At 39.7% G+C, this 25,100-nt stretch overlaps 1 protein-coding gene across 1 annotated transcript in view; it reads left to right on the plus strand.

Moving 5' to 3' along the window:
* Positions 1–24,362, plus strand: part of LOC119513352 (calcium-binding mitochondrial carrier protein SCaMC-1-like) — a 39,330-nt gene extending 14,968 nt beyond the window's left edge. The window contains exons 2-5 of the mRNA XM_037808495.1: positions 2,771–2,929; positions 12,178–12,330; positions 17,261–17,368; positions 24,177–24,362. Coding sequence (XP_037664423.1) covers positions 2,771–2,929; positions 12,178–12,330; positions 17,261–17,368; positions 24,177–24,362 — 606 coding nt within the window. The remainder of the gene's footprint in view (positions 1–2,770; positions 2,930–12,177; positions 12,331–17,260; positions 17,369–24,176) is intronic.
* Positions 24,363–25,100: the final 738 nt, after the last annotated feature.

Below are 25,100 nucleotides of genomic sequence, written 5' to 3' on the forward strand. Positions count from 1 at the left end.
TAACTATCTGTTGGTTGAATGAATAAACATAACCAGAATTCTCCTGCAAGAGTGCCAAGGTTCTAGTTTTTTCATGAGGATATGTATATACATATAAATATATATCATAGTCTGCATATCTTGTCTCCCAGTGCACTTAGAGATTTGTGCTTCATAATTAGCAAGGAACCATTTCATAAAAATTTGGCTTGGTAACTCCAAATTATAATCTACACTATTCTTCTGTTTCCATGATAATGTGTGTGTATGTGTGTGTGTGTGTGTGTGTGTATAACTATTTTCCTTTTACAACTGTTTGAGGTAAGAATTATTATTTCTACTTTATGGACAAGGAAACTGAGGCAGAGAGAGATAAGTAATTTGCCTAAGCTAAGGAGTATAGTGTAACATCTAAGATCATGAATTCTGGAATCATACTATCTGGGTGTGCTTCTTAGTGCCCCTACTTATTAGCCCTTGACCTTGGGGACATCAATTAATCTTTCTAAGCCTCATTTTTCAGCCATAAAGAAGGGATGGTGATAATGTTACCTACTGCATAGGGTCGATGTGAGGGTTAATGAACAATCCATGTAAAATACCTAGCACAGTGCCTGGCAAAGAGGAAGTCGTTAATGACTGTTGGTGGGGGTGAAGAACAAGGTCTCTGGAGCTATCTGCCTGGGGTCAGATCTTGGCTCCAGCCTTGCAAGCTGTGTGACCTCTCCCAGCCTCAGTTTCCCTAAGTATAAAATGAGACTTAGAAAGGTATCTATTCACTAGGTTGTTGTGAGGATTAAACTAGTTATTAATGTATCTATAAAGCATTTAGAACAGCATCTGGCACATGTTAAGCACCATATGTATTGGCTGTTATTATTAATAGAAAAATGAAGGACTTTGAACTGAAACTTGTACTTCAAAGCTTGCAACATACTGTTTCTTCATGAAATCTGTGTGTTCCTTTCATTTTTCTTTAACATTGGGGCTTTCTTTAAATAGGCTGAGTGTTTAAGAAAAAGTGACAGTAAATATCGACCTGCCCTATCCTCTCTCCCATAATCCCCCAAACCCCAGGATGCCAAAATCAAATTCAAAAGCTGATTCTAACCTAACTGCCTTCAACTGCTTTCTGAGGAAGTTGAACTAAGTGAAAAAGAGTTTTGCATGAGGCCCTAGGGTTTTTTTTTGGTGTCTTTTCAAGAGCCCTCTGAGCTAGGGAGTTGACCAGTAGAATCCCATTCCTATTGCCCGGTAGAAAAACTGAAGACATCCCACCAGTGTGCCTTCTTAATTGTTACCATCATGTTTGTGAAACTCTTCAGGTACCACCATTCTTAATAAAAAATATGTAATAATTAGGGGAAGATTTTATCCTTTTAGTAGGTTTACATTGTTTCTTTACTTTTAAAGATATTTAAAGAGAATTCCAGTCAATGAATATTGTATGCTTCCTATAGGATAAGTTTTCTGTTTCATACTGAAGATAAAAGGCAAGCAAGATGTAGAAAATAGCTATTTTGAAGATTAAACGACATTGTGCCTGTGATAACCTGCCTTTTGGATATAGTGCTAATATTGGGTGCTTCATTTGTTCCAGGAGATTGTATACTCTTTGACTTATAGTAATTTCACAAGTGTATGGGCATTGAATTTAAGCTATTTTGGTTCAAATCCCAGCTCTGTCACTTTCTAGCTGGGAGAGTTGGGCTAAATTAATTAATCTTCCTGGGCCTCAGTTTTCTTAACGTAAAATCGGGATAACAATACTTATCTCTCTTAGGGTTATCATGAAAATTAAAGATGACATATAAACTTTAATACAATGCTAACTCGTTCAGTAAATGCTAATTTTTATTTATTTAACAGATTTTAATTGAGCTATTTCCTAGCCACATTGTTGCTAATAGCTACGTATAGCCTAGCACTTGGAAGCCTAAATTGTCACCACATAATTTACATTTTACAACTACTAATATCAGTTAACTAACATTCACAGTGTTTTTTAGTGCCAAGCATTTTACTAAGTGCTTTATATGATTTGAGTGGATATTAGTAGTATTGCTTTCTCTTGGTGTTAGAGGAAATTGAGACTCAGAGAGAAGGTTCAACTAGGAATGAGGGAAGCCAGGATTTAAATCCATTTTACTCCTAAGCTCAGGCTCCTAAAAGTGATATATGCGATGGACTTTCTAGACTCTCAGAAAACTTCTAGTTATAAGTAGAGCAGAGCTCATTACCTGCTTTTAGGTACGATTCCACTATAGGTAAAAATGTAAAAGGAAACCTTTTAAATGTGTGTTGTATATTTTTATCTGTTTTGTTAGAGGTAGAAAGTTTGAGATAACAAAGGGATCCACTAGGTCATGAAAATTGAAGATACTTTTACGTAATTGCCAATGAAATAGCTACTACCTTACTAGTGGTTTGTGTAACCTAAACATATTTATTAGAATTTGATAGATTGTTCTTTTTCTATTCAATCTTAGACAAATCATTTTCAACCAAAAATGAAACAGATTTTTAAATGGGAAATGGAAGGGCTATCTTAAACTATGATAAACATGATAAAATAGTTATATTAATTTATACTTGACATTATTTTAAGCTGATTTATGAGTCATTTAAAATTGTAACAACTGCTAAAGCACAATATGCTAGGAAGGGCTGATGTTAATTTACTGTGGAGTTTGAGATAAAGAAAACATTATTTAGCTCTTATAAGGAAATAAAATTTTCATTTGAGATCATCTAAATTCAACATTATTTATTTATTTGTTTGTTTTAATAGGGAATTGATGTGGGAGATAGGTGGCATTTTCCAGATGATTTTCCTGATAGAGAAAGACAATCTGGCCAGTTGTGGAAATACCTGTTGGCCGGAGGCATAGCTGGTACTTGTGCTCGAACATGCACAGCGCCGTTAGATCGTCTGAAAATCCTAATGCAGGTGTGTTGCACAGTTCATGTGCACGCTTCCCTCCCCCCTCCATGGTTGCTCCTTTTATTAGATAGGTTACACAGCTGCTGCCACAAATAAATCCCTTAATTTCAGTGTAGGGTAGGAGTCAGTCATAGCGTGGTCTGCCTCCTTTCTCTGGGACCCACCAATACATCCTGCACTCAGGACTAGGTGTGTCAGGATAAAACACAACCAATCCCTTAGTAGATAAGGGGGCTGCCAGTACATTTCTTCCCCTATTGTCCCAAGCCCATGTAAAGGTTCACTGGACACAGTTTGACAATGGTGGGCATGTTTTAAGACATCCAGCTCACACCCTGGTGTTATGTTTGTCTTTGGTGGGGAGGGAGCAGGGTTCCTCCACTATGGTGCACAAACACAAGAAAGGGGTGCCCTGCGTTGGTCAAAGATTGAGACCCACTGGCTATGGGGAACCGATGCCCAACTAGTAAAGCTGACCTCGTCCTGTCTCTTCTGTATGTGAGTAAAATGTTGTTGCATCCAGTGCTGTGTGAGTCATGCTTCTGTTGGTGACCCCAGCACCTATATTGGTATCTTTCTTTCTGCTGCAGTGGCTTACATTAGTATACTTTTGAGTAATGTGAGCAATGTTTGTTGCTTTTCAAAAGAAACATTTCAGAGGTCTTAACACTATCCCTTGATATTCTCATGTGCAAATTACTTCATTGCCAGGAATCTCCTACCCTCATTTGTTTAACAAGCTGCCAGGCACTGAACTCAACCTTGAGGGTACAAAAAACAAGTAATAAGCCATATGAATTTTGGAGTCTAGTGGTAGAGATAGACATGTAAACAAATAATTAGGCATAGTCTGATAATCTAGCTCTCGTGTTCCAGGGTGAGCCAAAATTAAGGAAGTCTCCTTTTTTGGTGGTGGTGGGGAGGGGTTTGGATTAGACCATATTAAAATTCTTTTGACTTTCATGAGATGGAAATTGTGAGACACCAAGAGAAACAGACTTGTCAGAGAGTGGCACTCCTTTATTTCTTATCACGTGTAGTACCCTTTAGGTGGATTTCTTCAACTGTCAAAAGGTTTTGAGCCCTGGAGCTGTTGTGGTCCTTTGAAGCCAGGGCAGACATTGGAGGGAATGCCTGAAACTTACAGCCCAAACTTTATGGATTTGCTTGTGCAATTGTAATGAGGGATAAGGAGTTTCCACCCTTTTCATCATACTACTTAAGGCAGAGATTCGGGGCCTGTGACAACATTGGGTCAAATCTCCTTTTACCCTTTTTGAGTCAACAAGGCACAAATTTCCCTCCAAATTTTACAGAAACATAAAAAGCAAGCAAGCATGCCAGGCTGCTGGTATTCTGGGTTCAAAACAGGGGAAAAGAGCAGTGGCCCACACTGTCCATCATGTGTATTTTTTCACTTTATCTATCTGATTTCAATCCTATGCCTCACTGAATTCCTGAATTCTGCATTCCTGAATCAAGAGCTTTTCTTCACTTTCTCTAGAAAATGAAGCCCCAGGGGTTTTTAAGGGTGAATCAATTTCTATAGGCATTCTGCTCTGCAGACTTAGATTGAAACTTTTACCCCACTAGATCAGTTCTCTTTTTTGCTTCTGCTTTCTACCTCCCCCAAATTTGTTGAAATCTCTAGTATACTTTTCTTTGCAGGTTAATAGTCAGGTGATTATATACTTTTTGTATTGACAGTACTGAAAAGTGAAAGAGGGTGCTTTATAATCATGGAGGGACAATTCACAGGCAAACCAGATGTGAGGCAACCCTAGCTCCTGCCTTCTTTATTCCTTTACCATTGTCTTTGTGTGGTTTGGGGAAAGAAGAGGGAATAAACATGTGTGGTCAATCTGACATTTTTACTGAAAGTCAATTTCTTGCACATCTAAACATTATCTTGCTTTTTTCTTCGAATGTTGGTTTGACCCAATATCATGGTAAAAAACACTTTTTCTCAGAACTTTTAAGGCACTGCCCTATTGTTTTCTAGCATCCAGTGTTCTGAGAAATCTAATGCCAACTTGAGTCTTCATAGGTGACCTGTTTTTCCTTTCTGGAAACTTTTAGTCATTCCTCTACCTTGGATGTTCTGAAATTATAAAATATGAGTTCAGGTAGGGTTTTTTTCCCCCATCCATTGTGCTTGACACTTGGTGGTCTCCTCCTAACTGTAGATTTATGTCTTTCCTCAGCATTGGGATATTCTGTTATTTCTTTCTTAATTTTCTTCTGTTTGTTTTCTCTCTCTGGAATTCTTATAGTTGGTATTGTACCTCTTGGATTGACCCTCTATGCACCTTTTCTTTTGATATATATTTTCTATCACTGTGTTTTTTATTCCACATTCTGGGAAATTTCTTAAATTAAGTCTTCCAACCATCAAGATGGTTAATATTACATTTTGTTCTATAATCATATTTACATCCTCTGTTTTGTCAAGAGGATAATTTTATTTTTTTCATTTTTATAACTTTTACTTTGAAAATAATTTTAAAGTTACAGACAGTTACAAAAAATTATATCATAATACAAAGAACTCCAATACACCCCGTACCTACATACCCTATTTGTCTACCTTCAATATTTTGCCACATTTTTGCATAATTATATCTATATCTGTGTCTCTTTATCCATCATTTACCTATCTATATATCTAATTATATGTATACCCATTTTCAAAATTTGATAGTAAGTTACATACATCATAATCCTTGAACATGTCATACCTCTTTGCATATTACTGACCCCACAGAAATTAAAAGGATCATAAGAGATTCTATGAGAATTGATATGCTGATAAATTGGACAAACTAGATGAAATGGACAAATTACTGGTAACACACAAACAACCTGCATTGATTATACAACAAATAGAAGATATCAACAGACCAATTCCAAGCAAAGAGATTGAAGAAGTCTTCCAAAAATCTCCCAGCTAAGACCAGCTCATGATCAGATGTCTTCACAGGTGACTTCTACCATTCATTCCAGGAAGCATTGATACCAATCATGTTCAAACCCTTCCAAAAAACTGAGGAGAAGGGAACACTACCTAATTCATTGTATGAGGGCAATATTGCCCTAGTGCCAAAGCCACATAAAGATACTACCGGATAATGAAATTAAACACCAATTTTTCTTATGAATATAAGTGCAAAGATCCTAAACAAAATACTTGCAAATTGAATCCAACAGTGCATGAAAAAAAAAGATCAAGTGGATTTTATTCCAGGCATGCAAGATGGGTTAACATTAGAAAATCAAAGAATATGATATACATTATCAAGCGTAAGGGAAAAGACAACATGGTCCTCTCAATGGATGCAGAAAATGCTTCTGACAAAATGCAGCATTCTTTCTTGATGACGATACTTAGTAAGAATAGAAGGAAACTCCCTCAACTTGATAAAGGACATAAAGACAAATCCTACCTAACGTCATAGTTAGTAGTCAAAGAATGAAGCTTTCCCTCTAAAATCTGGAACAAGACAAAAGATGTCCGCTGTCACCACTGTTGTTCACCATTGTTCTAGAAGTTCTGTTCAGAGCAGCTAGGCAAGAAAAAGAAATAAAAGGCCTGCAAATTGGAAAGGAAGAAGTAAAACATTTACTATTTGCAGATGACATGACCCTATATATGGAAAGGCACAAAGAAAATACAAAAATGCTTGTTGACCTAATAAATGAATTCAACAAAGTGGTAGGGTACAAGAGCAATAGCTAAATATATTCACTGTTTCTATACACAAACATTGAATAATTGGAAGAAGGAATCAAGGAAAAAAATTCCTTTCACAATAGCAACTAAAATATTCAAATATCTAGGAACAAATCTAACCAAGATGTAAAGGGCTTGTACACAGAAAATAAGAAAACATTGCTAAAAGAATTAATGAAGACATAAATAAATGATAGAATATTCTGTGTTAATAGGTTGGAAGAAAAATATCATTAAGATGGAATGAGTGCATGAATCTGTCATATTCTGTTATCTCTCAAACGGAAGTGGGATCCAGGTTCAAGTTGTTGTAAAGACCAGAATCGGCATCAGTCAGAGGTGGTGGACCACTGCTGCTAGGGTGTGGGGTCTTCTGGGAGAATGGCAGGATACAGGTATGGAGGTGACCATGGAGGATTTGGGGACCAGGGTGCCCATCCTGGTACCTGAGGGTTCTCCATGTAGATCACATGTGGGGAGGTCCACATCAGCTCTTCAAGGGGCACAAGGATGGTGCAGGCCTGGTGCTGGAACTCAGGAGGTGGAAGGTTGGCCATGTCGGCATGGGAACAACTTGAGGAGACACTGTCCTCCCAGTATACTCCATTATCCTGTGCAGGGCCTCTCCACAAGGACAAGGCAGGGGTTCAGTCCTTGGCTTCTGGTTGGCCTCATGTATAGTCCAATATAAGTCTGTCAAATTTAACATGTGGAGACATTGTTGCCAGCTCTTCTTTATGTCCCTCTCCCTGAGCCCCTGGGCAATTGATTTTGACAGCACGTGATTCTTTTTCTCCTGTCTGGGATATATCACACGTTCAAGGAATTCCCATTCCTGAATGAAACTCCTGATTTCTTCATGACTCCAAGGAATATTTAGCTGACCTCCATTTTTTTCCTGAGACTTTTCTCTGTTGCCATGGGGCCTAATCCAGGGCAGGCAGGGCTGGCACTTACAGTGTTGCAGAAATCCAGGTACGTTTGGAGGCCCTGAGTATGGAAATGTGTTTGCTTCTCCCTGCTGTGTGGAGTCTTTCAAGGGGATGATTTTAAACATTTAAAACCAGTTGTCTTAATTTGCTAGGCTGCTATGAAAAATACCGCACAATGGGTTGGTTTAAACGATGAGAATGTATTGTCTCATTGTTTGAAGGCTTTCTTCCTGAAGATAAAGTGTTCTGGTGCTGGCTGCCAGCAATCCTTAGCGTTCCTTGGCTTATATCTCTGCCTCCTATCTCCTTTCTGGCTTCTATAACTTCCTGGCTCTCTTTATAAAACCTCCAGTAAAATAGGTTAAGACCTACCCTCATTCAGTTGGGCCATGACTTAAAATAACAAGAGGTCATATTTACAGTGGGCTCACATCTGCAGGAATGTATTAAATTTAAGAACAAGCTTTTATGGGGTACATACAGCTTCAAATCATCACAGGTAGGAATCCTACCTACCCCTAGGCTTGGGTAGAAGTCCCTCTATCTTGGCCTGAGGAGAGCTCTTGCTTCATGGTTCTGCCCTTGAAGTAATTTTTCCTTCATTTCATCCTGTCTTTTTCCCATTCAGTCTGGGTTAGCAGTGCTTCTGGTCATACAGAATTCTCAAAAATCTTGTCAGTTTTATGTGTAGTTCAAGGAGGTGCATGCCATAAGGCAAAAGGATTTCCACGGATCCTTCCTGGACAAATAGATTTCCAGTCCTGACTTCCTCTGAGATGGGTGGTGTGATCCATGTTTAGCTACACCCTCTTTAGCAAAGGGTTGTTCAGTTACACCCTCATGCTGGGCTCTGTTCTTTGGGGACTCACTTCCTGGAAGCTCAGGGAAGGCCCTGATAGAGCTGTTTCTGGCCCTAGTCTCAGAGCACACCATCTGGATAGGTTGAGAATTTTCCAAATTATCAAATGGTTCCCTTGGTGCTTAAGAGTCCAGTCCTCAGTGTATCCCTTTCCTCTCTCATTTCACTATAAGCAGCAAGGAGAAACCAGGCTGCACCTTCCACACTTGGCTCGGAAATCTCCTTGGCTAAATATCCAAGGTCATTGCTTGCAAGTTCTGCCTTCCATCTGATATGAGAACACAGTTTTGCCAACTTCTCTGGTACTTTATAACAAGGATCGCCTTTCCTCCAGTTTCCAACAACACTTTCTTCATTTCCTTCGGAGTTCTCACTGGAAGCACCGTATTCCAGATTGCTACCAATAGCCATACTCCTACCAACATTTTGCTCATTACAAATTAGTACTCTCTAAGATGATAGAATTTTCTCTAAAGCTCTCTAAGCCTTAATCAGAAATACAGTTAATATCTATATCTATACTGGCAGTCTTTTGAAAGCATTCTAGGTTTTTTTCTACCAAGTGCCTCAAAATTATTCCAGCCTCTACCCATTACCCAATTCCTAAGCCAGTTTCACATTTTTAGGTATTTATAACAGCAGCACTGTTAAAATCCTAGAACCAAAAGCTGTCTTAGTTAGCAAATACCACATAATGGTTTGGTTTAAACAATAGGTACTTACCATCTCACAGCTTTGAGGCTAGAAGAAGATCAAGATATCAAGCAAGGCTTTCTTTCTCCCCAAAGACTGTAGCATACTGATGCTAATTGCTGGCAATCATTAGGGTTCTTTGGCTTGTATGTCTGCCTCCCATTGCATGGTGATGTACTCTTTTTTCTGGCTTTTTAAACTCCTGAGTTCTCTTTATAAGGCCTCCAGTAGTATGGATTAAAACCCACCTTTGTTCAATTGGGCCACAAGTTAAATAAAAATAACATCTTCAAAAGGTATATTTACAGTGGGTTCATATCTACAGGAATGCAGATTAATATGAAGGACATGTCTTAATTGGAGTACATAATTCAATCTACCACACCAGTAAGTAGCATTTACATTCTTATGGTGATGTAAATATTATTTATCATGGAGCCAAGTGGTATGCTAGAATTATATTTCTTTCTTTATGAATCTAATGCCATACTTCCTTGTGGTAGATTGCTTGCTAAGATAGCGTCCATGATTCTTCCCTTCCTTGTATGCACACCTCTTTGCGATGTGACTTTCCTCCTCCTCCTATCAAGAGGTGGAGTTTTTTTCTCCACTCCTTGAATCTGTGCCGGCCTTATCTAGTGGAAATGACCTTGGAGGTTGTGCCGGTTTGACTGTATTATGTCCCCCAGAAAAAGCCATATTCTTTGATGCAATCTTGTGGGGCAGACAGAATAGTGGGGATTAAGCTGGAACGTTTGAATTAGGTTGTTTGCATGGAGATGTGCCCCACCCAGTTGTGGGTGGTGACTTCGGTGGGATACTGCTATGGAGGTGTGACCCCACCTATTCAGGGTGGGCCTTGATCAGTGGAGCCATATAAAACATGCTGACTCAAAGAGACTGAACGGAGTGCAGCTGTGAGTGATGTTTTGAAGAAGAGCAAGCTTGCTAGAGAGGAATGTCCTGGGAGAAAGCCATTTTGAAACCAGAACTTTGGAGCAGATGCCAGCCACGTGCCTTCCCAGCTAACAGAAGTTTTCCGGACGCCATTTGCCATCCTCCAGTGAAGGTACCTGATTACTGATGTGTTACCTTGGACACTTTATGGCCTTAAGACTGTAACTGTATAGCCAAATAAACCCCCTTTTTATAAAAGCCAGTCCATCTCTGGTGTTTTGCATTCTGCAGCATTAACAAACTAGAACAGAGGTCTTCCAATCTTAGGCTTCAAGCAGTCTTATGGCTTTTGCTCTTGTCCTCTTAATGCACTGAGACCATCATGTAAAGAAGCCTTGTCTTTCCATGGAGGATGAGAGATCACCTGGAGAGAGAGAGGCCCAGCCAGCCCCAAACACCATATGTGTGAGACCATCTTGGAATACCCAGCTCCAGTCAAACTGCTGGATGACTGCGGCCACATAAGTGACCACAGGAAAGAACATCAGAAGAACCATCCAGCTTAGCCCAGCTCAAACTGATGATCCATAGAATCAGAAGCAAATAAAATATTTGTAAGCCACGAAGGGTTGTGGGGTGGTTTTCTATGCAGCAGGAGTTAACTGACACACTTAAATGTCACACAAAGGAGAATACTTAAGAAAAACCAAATTACGTTATGACTTGACTCTGGAGGAAGACTCACATTAAAAACATTTAACAATCTGGGTGGACTAAAGTAAGTCACAGAGTCTGGAATACCAATAAATAGCTATATGAGGGTAATTTCTAGGGAGCCTGGGCTGGTGGTAAGCTGTCACAGCCTCAGGGGCCAAATGGATACCTGGCTTTTGTCTGTCCAGGTACAATTGCTACCATTGGGATACTGTCTTAGTCTGGACCTGCTCTGAATAAGGAGGCCCAGGTGACATGTGGGATGGTTAGTTGGCTTGTAGGAAGGCAGGTATGTGGGCTGATTAGTGGGCACCTGGCTTGGCACCCCTTCAATATGGAGCCCACCTGGGATTCCCTGGAGCCAGAGTGACTAGTGCAGTAGGGAGTAGGTATGCAAGGGCTTAGCTCAGTGGCTCTTTACCAGCCAGTCCAAAAGTATTTCCTTATTTTATATATCGGTTATTAGCCTTCTATGCAGACTTATTGTATAATTAAAGTTAAGTTTGTCTATTATTGCAGCTGTACAACCCAGGTATCATTTTGAGTTTAAATGTTGTCTTCCAGCTGCAGCTGACTGGGTGCTTGTCCTCATTCTTGTGCTTGGGTTTTGCTTTGTTTTGTCCGTTTTTTTTTTTGGTCAGATTTTCCTGCTCTCTTCTTCATATATGTATTACAGGGAGCCTGATGATCCCTTACATATTTACTAAATATCCAACTGTAAGGTATGTCTGCCCAGGTGCCTAAAAACAAATAGCTCCTTAATACCTTTTATTTTTACACCACTCTTGTATCTTTCCTTACTGGATTATATATATTGAATTTGTCTGTTCTTTTTCTGTTGTCTTCCCTCCCTTGCTGAGTCACATTGTTTTGGGCTTTGTTTTCCTTCTTCTATGATCAATATATTCAATGTACAGGGAGGGCACACTCTCTGATGTTCCCTCAAGGCCAAACTGAATTTCTCTTTCCAAACATGCTCCCTAAAGAAAGGTCTCAGAGCTCTCGGATACAGAATTAGTTGGATTCCATCTTTTTTCTCTGATAACACTAACTGTACAGGTCATACTTGTCAGAGGCCTCACAGCCACTTGTTTGTAATAAATTCTCTTAGTTTCGGTGGCCTTAACTTTTTAGGAATGTTGCTTCTGTTCGAATTTATACCTGATTCACTCGTTTGTCCATCCCCTTGAAGAGTAGGAAACAAAGCAACCATTTCTGTAGTGTGTTTACTTGTGTGTCATATCTTAGGTTTCCTCTTTCTTCAGCTATAGTGCAGGGAACAAAATAAACATGTTTCCAAAGCTGTCTAATCACCCAGACAGTGGCTGCTTCCCCAACAGGAGAGACTTTCAGCAATTTTGGACCTTTAACTCTTTCCTGCCTACCAAATCATAATGTCATTTTCAAAGTTCTTCCTTTTCTTCTGAAGGCTCAGAGTTCAGAACCAAAGAAAGTGAAGTTAATGAGCCATTTGATGGAGATGGTGAAAGAGGGTGGAGTGATTTCTTTGTGGAGAGGAAATGGTGTGAATGTTCTCAAGATTGCTCCTGAAACAGCTGTTAAGGTCTGCTCATATGAACAGGTAAATCCTTTTGCCTAGGATATTTATTAACAAGGAAAAGTTAAAATTTATTTTTAAAAACTGCTTGGGATTCTTACAAAACAAAGGGAAACATGTCAGTGTCCATATTGGAACATTACTATAATACTATATTATTATACTATTATAATGCTATTTTATTTTTATACAGTTTTTAAAAGAAATTCCCTTTTCTTGATCTTCATATTTCCTCAATAAAAGGTCTTTTAGATAATTCATTTGGGCTTCTACATGGAAACTTCACAATAACATTCTAGGTTAACTGAAATCTAACAGGAATATGGTTTGACTCAAGGGAGGCAAAATGAGGTAATGGGTAGAGCAGGGCTTTAGAGACTTGTGTTTGAACTTCACGTCTGGACTTGGACAAGTTTCCATAATGTCCCTGAACTTCAGTTCTCTCATCCATAAAATGTGGATAATAATATTTATCTGGTAAGTTAGTTTGGCACATTGTAAGCATTCAATAAATAGTAGTGAGAAGTATTACATAAAGCAAAGGGCAAGATACTGTGGGAAAACGATACAGAAGGGCCCAGACTAGGGTGAGGGGTTAGAGAAGTCCTCCTTAACACAGAGAAAAGAATGTACCAGGAAGAGTGTAACAGCATGTTTAAAGCCCTGGAGGTAAAACAGCAAGGTGTATTTGATGTCCTAAAAGAAGTTCAGTCTGGCTGGAGAGGAGAGAATGCTTAAATGAGGCTGAAGAGGTAGGCAGGTAAAGTGAGGAAGGGGCAAAAGTATATGTAGGTAGACCAGTGAGGACAGCATGCAGTAATTTAGGATGGAAGAGAGTCATGTCAGTGGAGAGACAAGTGGGCAAATTCCAAATGTATTTAGAAGATAAGATTTTATTAACATTTCTTTGTAGAGAGTAAAAGAGAAGTTGTCAAGGACGATACCAAGGTTTCCAGCTTGTTCAACTGGGGCCATTTATTGTGATAGGGAAGACCTCAGCAGGTCAGCCATGTCACACATCCCCAGGGGCACCATTCACTATATAAATTTTATTTTATTGTATTTCACTTCATTTTTATTTTTGTTTTTTATTTTATGTAAATGGCGTTTGTCCTTTAGAAGGATCCCAGGATTTTGGGGGGAGGGGAATTGTGTGTGTTCAGTTTGGGGGCATGTTGAGCTTGAGGTGCCAATATCACTTAGGAATATTTAAGTCATAAATCAAAGAAAATGTGACTCAAACTGGCTTACAGAATAAAGGGAATTTATTTTCTCACATAATCTGAAAATTCCAGAGATAGGATGGACTTCCTATGAAACTTCGTTTATCAGTTTACCCCTTTTACCAAAGACTCTGTTTTCCTCATCTCTTTCTCAGTCTTCCATTGAATGCTTTTTTCTAAGACTTGCTCTCCTTGTGGTTGAAAGATGACCTCGAAAAGCTTCCAGGGGTTCATGCTTCATTGTTCATGTGTAACAGGAAGAGAGCTGTCTCTCCTCATAGCTCTCTCAGAAGACCAAGGAAACTTCTTTTGATACATCTTCCCAGAATGTTTTCTTGGGTCTCATTGGTTCAGATTGTGTCAATCTTTGAACCAATCACTAAGGCGAGAATGATAGGATGTACTGATTGACTTGGAAAATGAAGAAGCTAAAATAAGCAACACAGAGACTAAGAAAGTATTCTGCTTAAAATTTATTCTGTAAGAAAAAATTTATCATTATCAAGATGTGTAAAACTAATAAAAATCAGTTATTCAGTTTTATATGGCAAGCACATTACATGTCTGCCTTATTACATTTAATCTTCCACAACAATCCTGCAAAGTAGGAGCTGCAGATGTTATGGTGAATGGCATAGACAAGACTCTTTCAGATGTAGAAACTGAGTTATAGAGAAGTAAGTTGTCCTGGATCACTAAGTAAGTGACCAAGTCAGGACTAAACCTAGATTTGTTTGTGTTCTAGTTTGCTAATGCTGCAGAATGCAAAACACCAGAGATGGATAGGCTTTTATAAAATGGGGGTTTATTTTGCTACACAGTTACAGTCTTAAGGCCACAAAACGTCCAAGGTAACACCTCAGCAATCGGGTACCTTCACCAGAGGACGGCCAATGGCATCTGGAAAACCTCTGTTAGCTGGGAAGGCAGCTGGCGTCTGCTCCAAAGCTCCGGCCTCAAAATGGCTTTCTCCCAGGACGTTCCTCTCCAGCAAGCTTGCTCCTCTTCAAAACATCACTCACAGCTGCACTCTGTTTCCTCTCCTTTAGCCAGCTCATTTATATGGCTCCACTGATTAAGGCCCACCCTGAATGGGTGGGGCCATGCCTCCATGGGAGTATCCCACCAGAATCACCACCCACAGCTGGGTGGGGCACATCTCCATGCAAACAACCTAATCCAAACGGTCCAACTTAATCCCCACTATTATGCTTGCCCCACAAGATTGCATCAAAGAATATGGCTTTTTCTGGGGGACATAATACATTCAAACCGGCACATTCCACCCCCTGGACCCCAGAAAAACATACTCTTTCCAAATACAAAATACATTCATCCCACAATACCACAGAAACTTAAATCATTTCAGTAACAATAGTTAAATACAAGATCTCATCAAAATCAAATATAGGCGTGGTCAGTCCTAAGGCATACTTTTCCTTTAGCTTTGGATCTGTGGACTTAGAACAAGTTATGTGCTCCCAATATACAAAGGAGGGACATTCTTAGGATAAACATTCCCATTGCCATAAGGAGAAACAGTAAGGAAAACAGGGTTAACGGGAGTAAAACAGTTCCTAAAACCCGCAGGACAAACTCCATTAGATTTCAAAGTCTGAGAGTCATTTACAGAACAATGTTGCATCCTTGGGGCTTGAGAGAGGGGGAGTCTAACGCTTCCTAAGTGCCTTTGTGGCAGCCCTTTCCTCTCCAAACACTTGGGTGAGTGCTCCAACATATCCACACATTGGGGAGACCACCTTCTCGGCCCCACCCTCCTCAAACATCGGGGCAGCTCCCGGAATCCCTTGCATCTCCGGGGCACATGCTCAACCCCTTCAGAACAGTGTGGTGGCAGCCAGGCTCTCCCCAATTCCCTGGGAATGTGCTCCGCCCTCTTTGGGACCTCAGATGGCAAAACTCTTCCAGAGCATCGAGGCGGAAAGCCTGCCCTCAACCTCCAGGGCAAACTCACCCTTTCCATGCATGTAGGCTGCTCTGCTCTCCCAGCCTGAGACCTCTTGACTCCAGACCTCAACCTCCATGGCTCTGTCTTTGAAGAAATTTTTCCTTTAATTTGTTCCTTGTCTTTCTCCTCCAGTCCCGACTGGCAGCAGCTCTGTCTGTAAAGATCTCACAGAAATTCTGTTGGCTTTGCATGAAGCATGCAGGGGTCAAAGCCATCAGACAATAGGACTTTCCACAAATCCTTTCTGGATAATTCCATCTCCAATCTTGGCTTGTACTGAAATGGCGGCTGGATTCCATGTTTGGTTAAATCCTCACATTGGGCTGTAGCTTCTGGGATTCCACCCCTTGGAAGCTCATAATTTTCTAAGCCATCAGCTTCTGGTTTCTTTGAACCCAAGAGTTCAGTTCTAAGTTTATCTCTCTCTGCTCGCATTTTACTATAAGCTGCAAGAAGAAGCCAGGGTACCTCCTCCACATATAGTCTGGAGATCTCTTCAGCTAAGTATTCTGGGTTGTCACTTTCAAATTCTTCCTTCCATCTGACACCAGGACTCAATTTTGCCAAATTCTCTGCCACTTTAAAACAAGGATCGCCTTTCTTCCAGTTGACAACAACACATTGATCATCTCTGTTCAAGTCCTTGTCAGAAGTATCTTTAGAGTCCATATTTCCACAAACAGTCTCTTTAAAGCAGTTTTGGCCTTTTCTATCAAGTTCCTCACAACTCTTCCAGAAACTCCCCCTTATCCATTTGAAAAGCCGTTCCAACATGTTTGGTATTTGCAAACTCAGCAGCAAAAGCACCCCACTTCTCTGGTACCAAAATCTGTTCTAGTTTGCTAATGCTGCAGAATGCAAAACACCAGAGATGGATAGGCTTTTATAAAATGGGGGTTTATTTTGCTACACAGTTACAGTCTTAAGGCCACAAAGCGTCCAAGGTAACACCTCAGCAATTGGGTACCTTCACCGGAGGACGGCCAATGGCATCTGGAAAACCTCTGTTAGCTGGAAAGGCAGCTGGCGCCTGCTCCAAAGCTCCGGCCTCAAAATGGCTTTCTCCCAGGACGTTCCTCTCCAGCAAGCTTGCTCCTCTTCAAAACATCACTCACAGCTGCACTCTGTTTCCTCTCCTTGAGCCAGCTCATTTATATGGCTCCACTGATCAAGGCCCACCCTGAATGGGTGGGGCCATGCCTCCATGGGAGTATCCCACCAGAATCACCACCCACAGTTGGGTGGGGCACATCTCCATGCAAACAACCTAATCCAAACGGTCCAACTTAATCCCCACTAGTATGCTTGCCCCACAAGATTGCATCAAAGAATATGGCTTTTTCTGGGGGACATAATACATTCAAACCGGCACAGTTTGTCATGTCATATTGCTTCATTAAAATTTGACATCCCTCAGAACTTATTGCATAAGATTCTCGATTGTTTCCATCGCAATAATTTCCCTATTTCCTAATCATAATCAACACTTGGCAATATATCAGATTTTATATCACACATATATATATACATATATATAAAATCAGGTTTTATTCTAGGCAAAAAAGAGATGCAAGATGAAGACTCCACTGATAAGTTTGGGGACTCCTATCTAATGTGCTTGACCATGTTTAGGTACAGGGTGATGTGTATTATAGATTTTAACTAAATTTTAACTAAAATAAGTGCCCATTAATATTGAATAAGTTGTAATCCCTCTTGGACTTCTGAGTACTTACATTCCTTTGAACCCTTGTTTACACAGTATAAGAAATTTTTTGCTTCTGAAGAAGTCAAATCAGAAGCTACTGAGAAATTTGTTTCTGGTGCTTTTGCTGGTGCTACTGCCCAGACCTTCATTTACCCCTTAGAGGTAAGTACTGTCAAAAAAAATATGATTTAATTGCTATCTTTAATGAAGCAATATTTGATTTTTTTCAAATGAGCCACAATCTTCTTATCATTGGTAGTGATTATAGACAATAGGGAAAATCTATTGCTAAAACAACACTGGAGCCGTGACTGCTAAGCTAATGTTTCTGTTACTGTTCTTTTGCATTTTCTCTTCCATATGAACTTTAGAATTGGCTTGCCAAGTTTCTTAAAAAAAAAAACCCAAATGTAATTTTTACTCTAATTTACTGAATGACTTTTGGGAAGAAATGACAATTACACTATTGGATATTTTCACCCAGGAATGATGAATCTCTCTCTGTCTCTGCCTCTCTCTCTCTTTAGATCCTTTGTTGCATTATTCAATCGAGTTTTATAGTTTTCTCTAGATTTATATATTTTGTATCTTTTATATTACTAGATTAAGATATTTGTTGTTTTTAATGTATTACATTACATTTCCTAATGTTTATTGTTGTTGTATACACAAACCTTGGAATTTTTATGTTTAATTTGTATCCAAACACTTGATATTACTTTACTAATCCTAAAAATCTGGAAGCTCTTAAGATTTTCTCTCAATTCTTGCTGTTTTGAAATTTTACCATGCAATATCTAGGTTTGGATCTTTTTCCACTATTCTTACTCAGTAAATTGTGGGTCTTTTTCAGTGAAAATGCTCACATTTTTCTTGCTCTGGGAAATTTTCTTCTATTAGATTTTTTAAAAATTCAATTTTATTGAGATATATTCACAAACCATACAATCATCCATAGTGTACAATCATAGTACCATTATATGGTTGTTCATTCATCACCCCAATCAATTTTTGAACATTTTCATTACCACAAAAAAATAAGAATAAAAATTAAAGTGAAAAAGAAGACCCAAAACATCTCATACCCCCCATCCCTCCCTATAATTCATTTACTTTTTGTCCTCATTTTTCTCCTAATCTGTCCATACACTGGATAAAGGGAGTGGGAGCCACAAGGTTTTCACAATCACATGGTCACACATTGTAAAATTTATAGTTATGCAATTGTCTTCAAGAATCAAGGCAACTGGGTTGCAGTTCATCAGTTTTAGGTATTTCCTTCTAGCTATACCAATACCTAGAAACTAAAAATGGATATCTGTGTAATACATAAGAATAATCTTCAGAATGACCTCTCGACCCCATTTGAAATCTCTCAGCCACTGAAACTTTATTTTGTTTCATTTCTCTTCCCCCTGTTGGTCCAAGAAGGCTTTCTGGATCCCATGATGCCAGGGCCAGGCTGATCCCTGCAATCATGCCCCACATTGACCAGGAGATGTTGAGTTGGGGGGAGGGCAGTGAGTTTACCTGTCAAATTGGCTCAGAGAGAGAGGCCACATCTGAGCAACGAAAGAGGTTCTCTGGGGATGTCTCTGATGCACAATTTTAAGTAGGCTTAGCCTCTTCTTTGCAGTAACAAACTTCATAAGGGCAAGCCCCAAGATCGAGGGCATGGCCTTTCAAATTGGGAGTCCCCAACGACTGTGAGAACATCAGCAATTTCCCATGTGGGGAAGTTCAAAATTTCCACCTTTTCCTCCAGTCCTTCTATGAGATTTTGACTATGTTTTCGTTTTGGTCTTTCTGTACTCTGCTTCTGGAACTCTTATTTGATGAATACTGGAATCCTGATGATATCATCCAAAAGCCCAGGAGTCTTACCTCTTATATTTTCCCTTTCTTTGCCCTTCTGAATTATATTCTAGGAGAATTCATTGGCTTGTTATATGCTAGTCATGAATTTACTCCTTTGCTGTTTCCATGTTGCTTTTCAGCCTGTCCGTTGAATTTTTTTCTACGGTGAAAATTTTAATTTCAATTTATGATGTTTCTAGTTGTTTGTTTTAAACCTAGATGCAATATACTTCTGTACTTCTCTGTGGATTTTAATTATATTTATCTTAAAGTCTTTTTCACCTGTTCTGTTAACTCTGTTTTTGTCTAAACTCCAAATTAATATCTGCAAGGAACTAGGAGCCCTGGATTAAAGATCAAAGTGATTAATTTTAGAGCTAGGAGTCACAACAGCTATGTGTAATTTAAATATATTTGGAATAGCTTTGTTCTCCTGTAATGTTAATCCTGTACTACTTTGCAGTCACAAGAATGAAACATCCAATTTTTGAAACCAATATAGTTTTTGCATATGTTTTTTAATTTTAAGATCTTTTTCACTCAACATCTAAACTGGCTTGTGTGTTTGAAAGTGATACTTAGGATAAACAGTACTTCCTTCAGATTATGCAGCCTTACATTTGTACAGTAAGAAGGCAATTGATTTAGTAGGAGATAAGGAGACTCCTGCGTATACATTTCTATTATAGCATTTCTCAATGGAAGATGCATAGATAGTATAAAATTGAGGACCACTAACCTGGAAAAAGTTAAAACCTTTCTCTTATAATGAACTTCAACATCAGCAGGGTTTTCTGTTTGTCATCCTTTTTGACTATTCCTCTTAGCCTTTCCATTTTCTTCTGTTGTCTTCCCAAGGCTTCCTGAGTTCTCTTACAAATGTTATATCAGCTTTTGTATTTGCCACGAGTAGTAGGGAAGATGTGGTTTAGCAAAGGCATACCTAAGAACAAAAATGTGTATGAAAATCTTTTAATATAGGGTGGGTGGGTGGGTGGGGGTCATTTCTGCTTTTTAGTGGGGGAGAAGATACATTTTTAGGCTGATATAATTTCAAACTAAATGTACAAAATAATACAGGGAAATCCTGTATATCCTTTACCCAGATTCACCACATGTTTACATTTTGCCTTATTTGCTTTCTTTCTCTCTCTTTTCATATACGTGTGTATGTGTGTATACGTATTTTTAAATAGAACGTTTAAGAGTAAGTTGGAAACATTAAGCCCTTTACCCCTAAATATTTCAGTTTTAGTTTCCTAAGAACAAGAACTTTCTTAAATATATTACCAAAATCAGGAAATTTAAACAGTGATACAATATTGTCTAATCCACAGTCCTTATTAAAATAACATTAATTTTTAATTGTCTCAGTAAGGTTCTTTATAGTAATTTTTTTTTTTTTTACTGGTTTCAGATCCAATCCAGGATCATCTATTGCATTTAGTTATCAGGTCTCTTTTTATCCTTTAATATGAAACAGTTCTTTAGTTTAACACTTAAAAACAACGATAACAATAAAGAGAAATACTACATTTGAGCTGAAAAAAGAAAGTCATGACAATTGTAAGGAGAGTAGACTGGAGTATTCAAGTTTTTGTCAAAGAATCTTTACCCTCTTAAAAAATTGTAGTACTGTGGTGGTTTGAAGTTGTATGTACCCCAGAAAAACATATTCTTAAATTTGGTCCATTCCTGTGGGTGTGGACCCATTGTAAATAGGACATTTTGATGAGGCTACTTCAGTTAAGGTGTGACCCACCTCAATCAGGATGGGTCTTAATCCTTTTATGGGAGTTCTTTATAAATGGGATGAATACAGAGAAAGAGAGAAAACCACAGGAAGCTGAAACATAACTCGGAAGAGAAGGGAGAGACCAGGAGATACCACCATGTGCTTTGCGTTGTGACAGAGGCTTGGAGCCAAGGATCACCAGCAGCCAGCCCCTGAATGCTGGTCTTTGGGGAGAAAGCATTGCCTTGATGTTGCCATGATTTGGATTTTTAAAATCCATTAGCGAATAATTCCCCTGCTTAAGTCAACCCATTTCAAGGTATTTGCTTGAGCAGCCTAGAAAACTAAAACAAGTACCTTGATTAATTTATTCAACAAATACTTATTGAACATTACTTGTCAAGCACTGTTTCAAGCACTGGAGGAAACATTCTAGCAGGGGGAGGCATACAATAAACAATAACTGTAAGAAATAAGTAAATTATATAGTATTTTAGAAGGCAATAAGTATGGTCTAAAGTGATAAGTGCTAGAGAAAAAGGAAAAATTAGCACAGCGTAAGAAGAAGCAGAAATGTCGGGGCAGAGTAGCAATTTTAAAGAGAGGCTCATTGAGAGGGTGACTTTTGAGCAAAGATTTGTAAGGAGGTTAGGAAGTAACACAGTGATACCTGAGGGATGAGCATTGTAGGCAGAGGAAACAGAGCAGAGTCTTAAGATGGCTGTGTGTGTGACTGATTCAAGGAACAGTAAAGGCTGGTATATGACTGGAGCAAAGTGGATGAGGGAGGGAGTTACAGAAAATGAGGTCTGAGAGTTAATGGGGGAGCAAATCAGAGTAAATTTTGACTCTTACCCTGGTGATAAGTGGAGCCATTGTAAGGTTTGGTGTAAATGATCTTGCTTTATAAAAATATGACTCTGGCTGCTATATTGAGAATAAACTGTAGGTGGCAAGGGTAGAAGTCAGGAAATAATGAATTGATCCAGGAGAAAGATTTTGGTGGATTAAACTCTGGTGATGACAATGAAGTTGGTGAGATTCTGCATATATTTTGAAGGTAGAGATAATAGGATTTCCTGATTAGGAAACAGGATTAAATATAGGGTGTAAAAGAAGCAGGAGTCAAGGATGGCTCCAAGTTTTTCATCTTGACCAATGGACAAGATGAAGATGCTCTTAACTGAGATGGGAAGGCTGCAGGTGGAGCGGGTTGGAAAGGAAATCAAGAGTTCAGTTTTGGACATCTTGATCAATGTATTAGTTCCCTAGGCTTGCTGTTTCAAGGTACCACAAACTGTATGGCTTAAAATAACAGAGATTTATTCTTTCACAGTTCTGGAGTCTAGAAGTCTGAAATCAAGGTGTCAGCAGGGCCATGCTACCTGTTTCGGTTTGCTAAAGATGCTGGAATGCAATATACCAGGAATGGATTGGCTTTTCAATGGGAATTTATTAGTTCACAAATTTACAGGTCTAAGGCCATGAAAATGACCAAATGAAGGAATCAGGAGGTAGATACCTTCTCAGAGTGCGGGATACTGATTACGTGCTTCAACCTGGCGGGCCTGGGCCGGGGGACCGGATCCACCCCTGGGGAGGGTAGTGGGTACGGGTGACAGCGCCCTCCACAGCCCCCCGGGCCTGAGAAGGTGAGGCCGGAGGCAGGCCCCAATTCCTCACCCAAAACCAACCGTTGGAGGAAGCTTGCCGGGTAAGACCGCCTCCCTCGTCTAACCACTCAACCCCTCCGTTACAATGCAACGTCCCCTACTGCCAGTGCGCATGCACCAATCATTGTGCAACACCCAACAACCAAAGACAACCTCCGCGCCCTCTCAGAACCAATCCCAGCCTTTAACCTCTACAGCTACCCCGCCCTCTAAACCGCCCGATATAAGCTTGTACTTTCCCCTAATAAACTCTCTTGGCTTCTTCACCCTAAAAGAAACGTGTCCCGCCTGTTCCTTTCTCGCCGCCCTCCATACTTTGCACGCCTCCGCCGGGGACCGGGCCCAGTCCCCCGCCTCGCCCTCGCCTCCGGGAAAGAGCCCCCGCCGCCGGTACCCTCCGAGCAATCCTGAGAGCCTAGGATTTAGCAACCGGCCGCCACTCCCCCCCCTAGACGAGCCAACTGCGACCGCATCAGAGGAAAGGCTGATGGCATCTGGGGTTCCTCGTCACATGGGAAGGCACATAGCTTGTTCTGCTGATCCTTCTCTCCCGGATGTAGCTTCTGGTTTCAGTGGCTTTCTCCAAAATGTCTCTGGGCTTCTGTCTCAGCTTCTCTCAGCTCTCTATTTGTTTCTCTGTTTCTCAGGGAGCGTTTCTGTCTAAGAGTATTTGAGCTCTCTGAAAATGTCTCTGCCTTCTTTCCTCTTGTTGATGACTCCAGCAAAGGAATTAAGACCCACCTTGAATGGGCAGGGTCACATCTCCATGGAAACAACCTAATCAAAAGGTCCCACCCAGAGTAGGTCTGTCCCCACAAGACTGGATTAAAAGGACATGGCTTTTCTTGGGTACATGACAGATTCAAACCAGCACACTACCTTTGCTTCTTCTTAGCTTCTGGTGGTTGCCAGCAATCCTTTGCCTTCGTTGGCTTGGAGCTGCATCACTCCAATCTCTGCCTCCAATCTCTGCCTCCACCATCACATGGCCTTTTCTATGTGTGTGTGTGTGTGCGCGTTTGTGTGTGTGTCCAACTCTCCCTCTGCTTTTATGGACAACAGTCACTGGATTTAGGGCTTACCTTAACTCAGTATGACCTTATCTTAACTTGATTACGTTTGCAAAGACTCTATTTCCAAATAAGGTCACTTTCACAGGTTCCAGGTGCACATGAATTTTTGACAGACACTACACAATCAAACAAAATGTTTATTGACTTACATGGCAAGTTTCTTTTTTTTAATCTGTGTATCTGTACTTATTCACAAAGGATGTGCATATAGGTGTATAGATATGTGTGAGATTCTAATATCAGTTTATTCGAATATTAAGATTGGGGATGAGGGTTATAAGAGCTTCTCTTTTCTTGTGGATTCCTTATTTAAGTTACAGCAAAATAGCTGTGGCCAAACTTGTGTGTAAATTTGAACAAAAAAAAAAAAGCAGAGCTGAATTCAGACACTGTCTTCCTATACAGTTAAACTTAGAAATTTGACATAAGCACTTAAGTACTATATTTGTAAAATACAACTATGAAAAATTAAAATATTCCAGGGAACAGTAGGAAAACACTGAAAATAGTGTGTGACCTAAGATTTCTTTCTCTAATATTCTATAATAAGATGGCCTCTGTAACCCACATATTATGGGAATCCCTGGTTTGGAGATTAATGACCTAATAACATTACTTTCTTTCACATTTAGGTTTTAAAAACCAAGTTGGCCATAAGTAGAACAGGTCAGTACTCTGGGATGTTGGATTGTGTCAGGAAAATTTGGAAGCATGAGAGGGTTAGAGGCTTTTACAAAGGTCTTGTTCCTGATTTTCTGGCTGTCATACCATATGCAGGTGTGGATATAACTATTTATGAGATGAGTTTGTTTCCATGATGAAGTTATGTAATTTATTACATCTGAAAATACAATGCATTTAAAATTTTAAAACCAAATCATATATTTAAGATAGTGTATTAGTCAGGTTTCTCCAGAGAAACAGAACTGACAGGATATATACATATATGAATTGGCCCACATGAGTATAATCACAGGGCATAGTACCACTAAGAGATGTCCTACAGGATCTCCTGTATTTCAGGAATACTCTTTCTTACTGCTATTGTGTAGCAGCAGTCCAATTTCTCCTTGGTAATCATGATCAGTCATCCCAGCCAGTACAGTAACTGCCTTCTTCGCTTGTCCATTCAGAGGCATGAGGATCTCAAAGTAGCCTGATGGCAGTGTTAACTTCCAGTTCAGTGGAATCATTGTTGTGTCTCCTGATGGAAGCACTCCTCCATTTGGAACTAAGATCTCTAGGCCAGCAAAGCATAAAGTTACAGGTACAGAAAGCAAAAAATTTCTAGTGGATCACTAGGGGTAATAGTGAGTGGTGCCATTCCCATTTGCACCCCTTGATTCCTGGACCTGTAAATCCTGGCTATAGGAGAAATTGCACAGTAGATTGGACACTGATTAAGATCATATACAGCCTTTGGAAGGACATTACCCCAGCCTGCAAGGTAATGCCATCCATTGGTACTGTGATTGAGTCTTCAGAAGGTCATTCCAGCTATTAATCCAGCTGCTTCAGGATGATGGAGAACAAGGTTAAGTCCAGTGAATTCTGTG

This window comes from Choloepus didactylus, chromosome 2 (assembly GCF_015220235.1).
Source record: "Choloepus didactylus isolate mChoDid1 chromosome 2, mChoDid1.pri, whole genome shotgun sequence".
In the NCBI taxonomy this organism is placed as follows: Eukaryota; Metazoa; Chordata; class Mammalia; order Pilosa; family Megalonychidae; genus Choloepus; species Choloepus didactylus.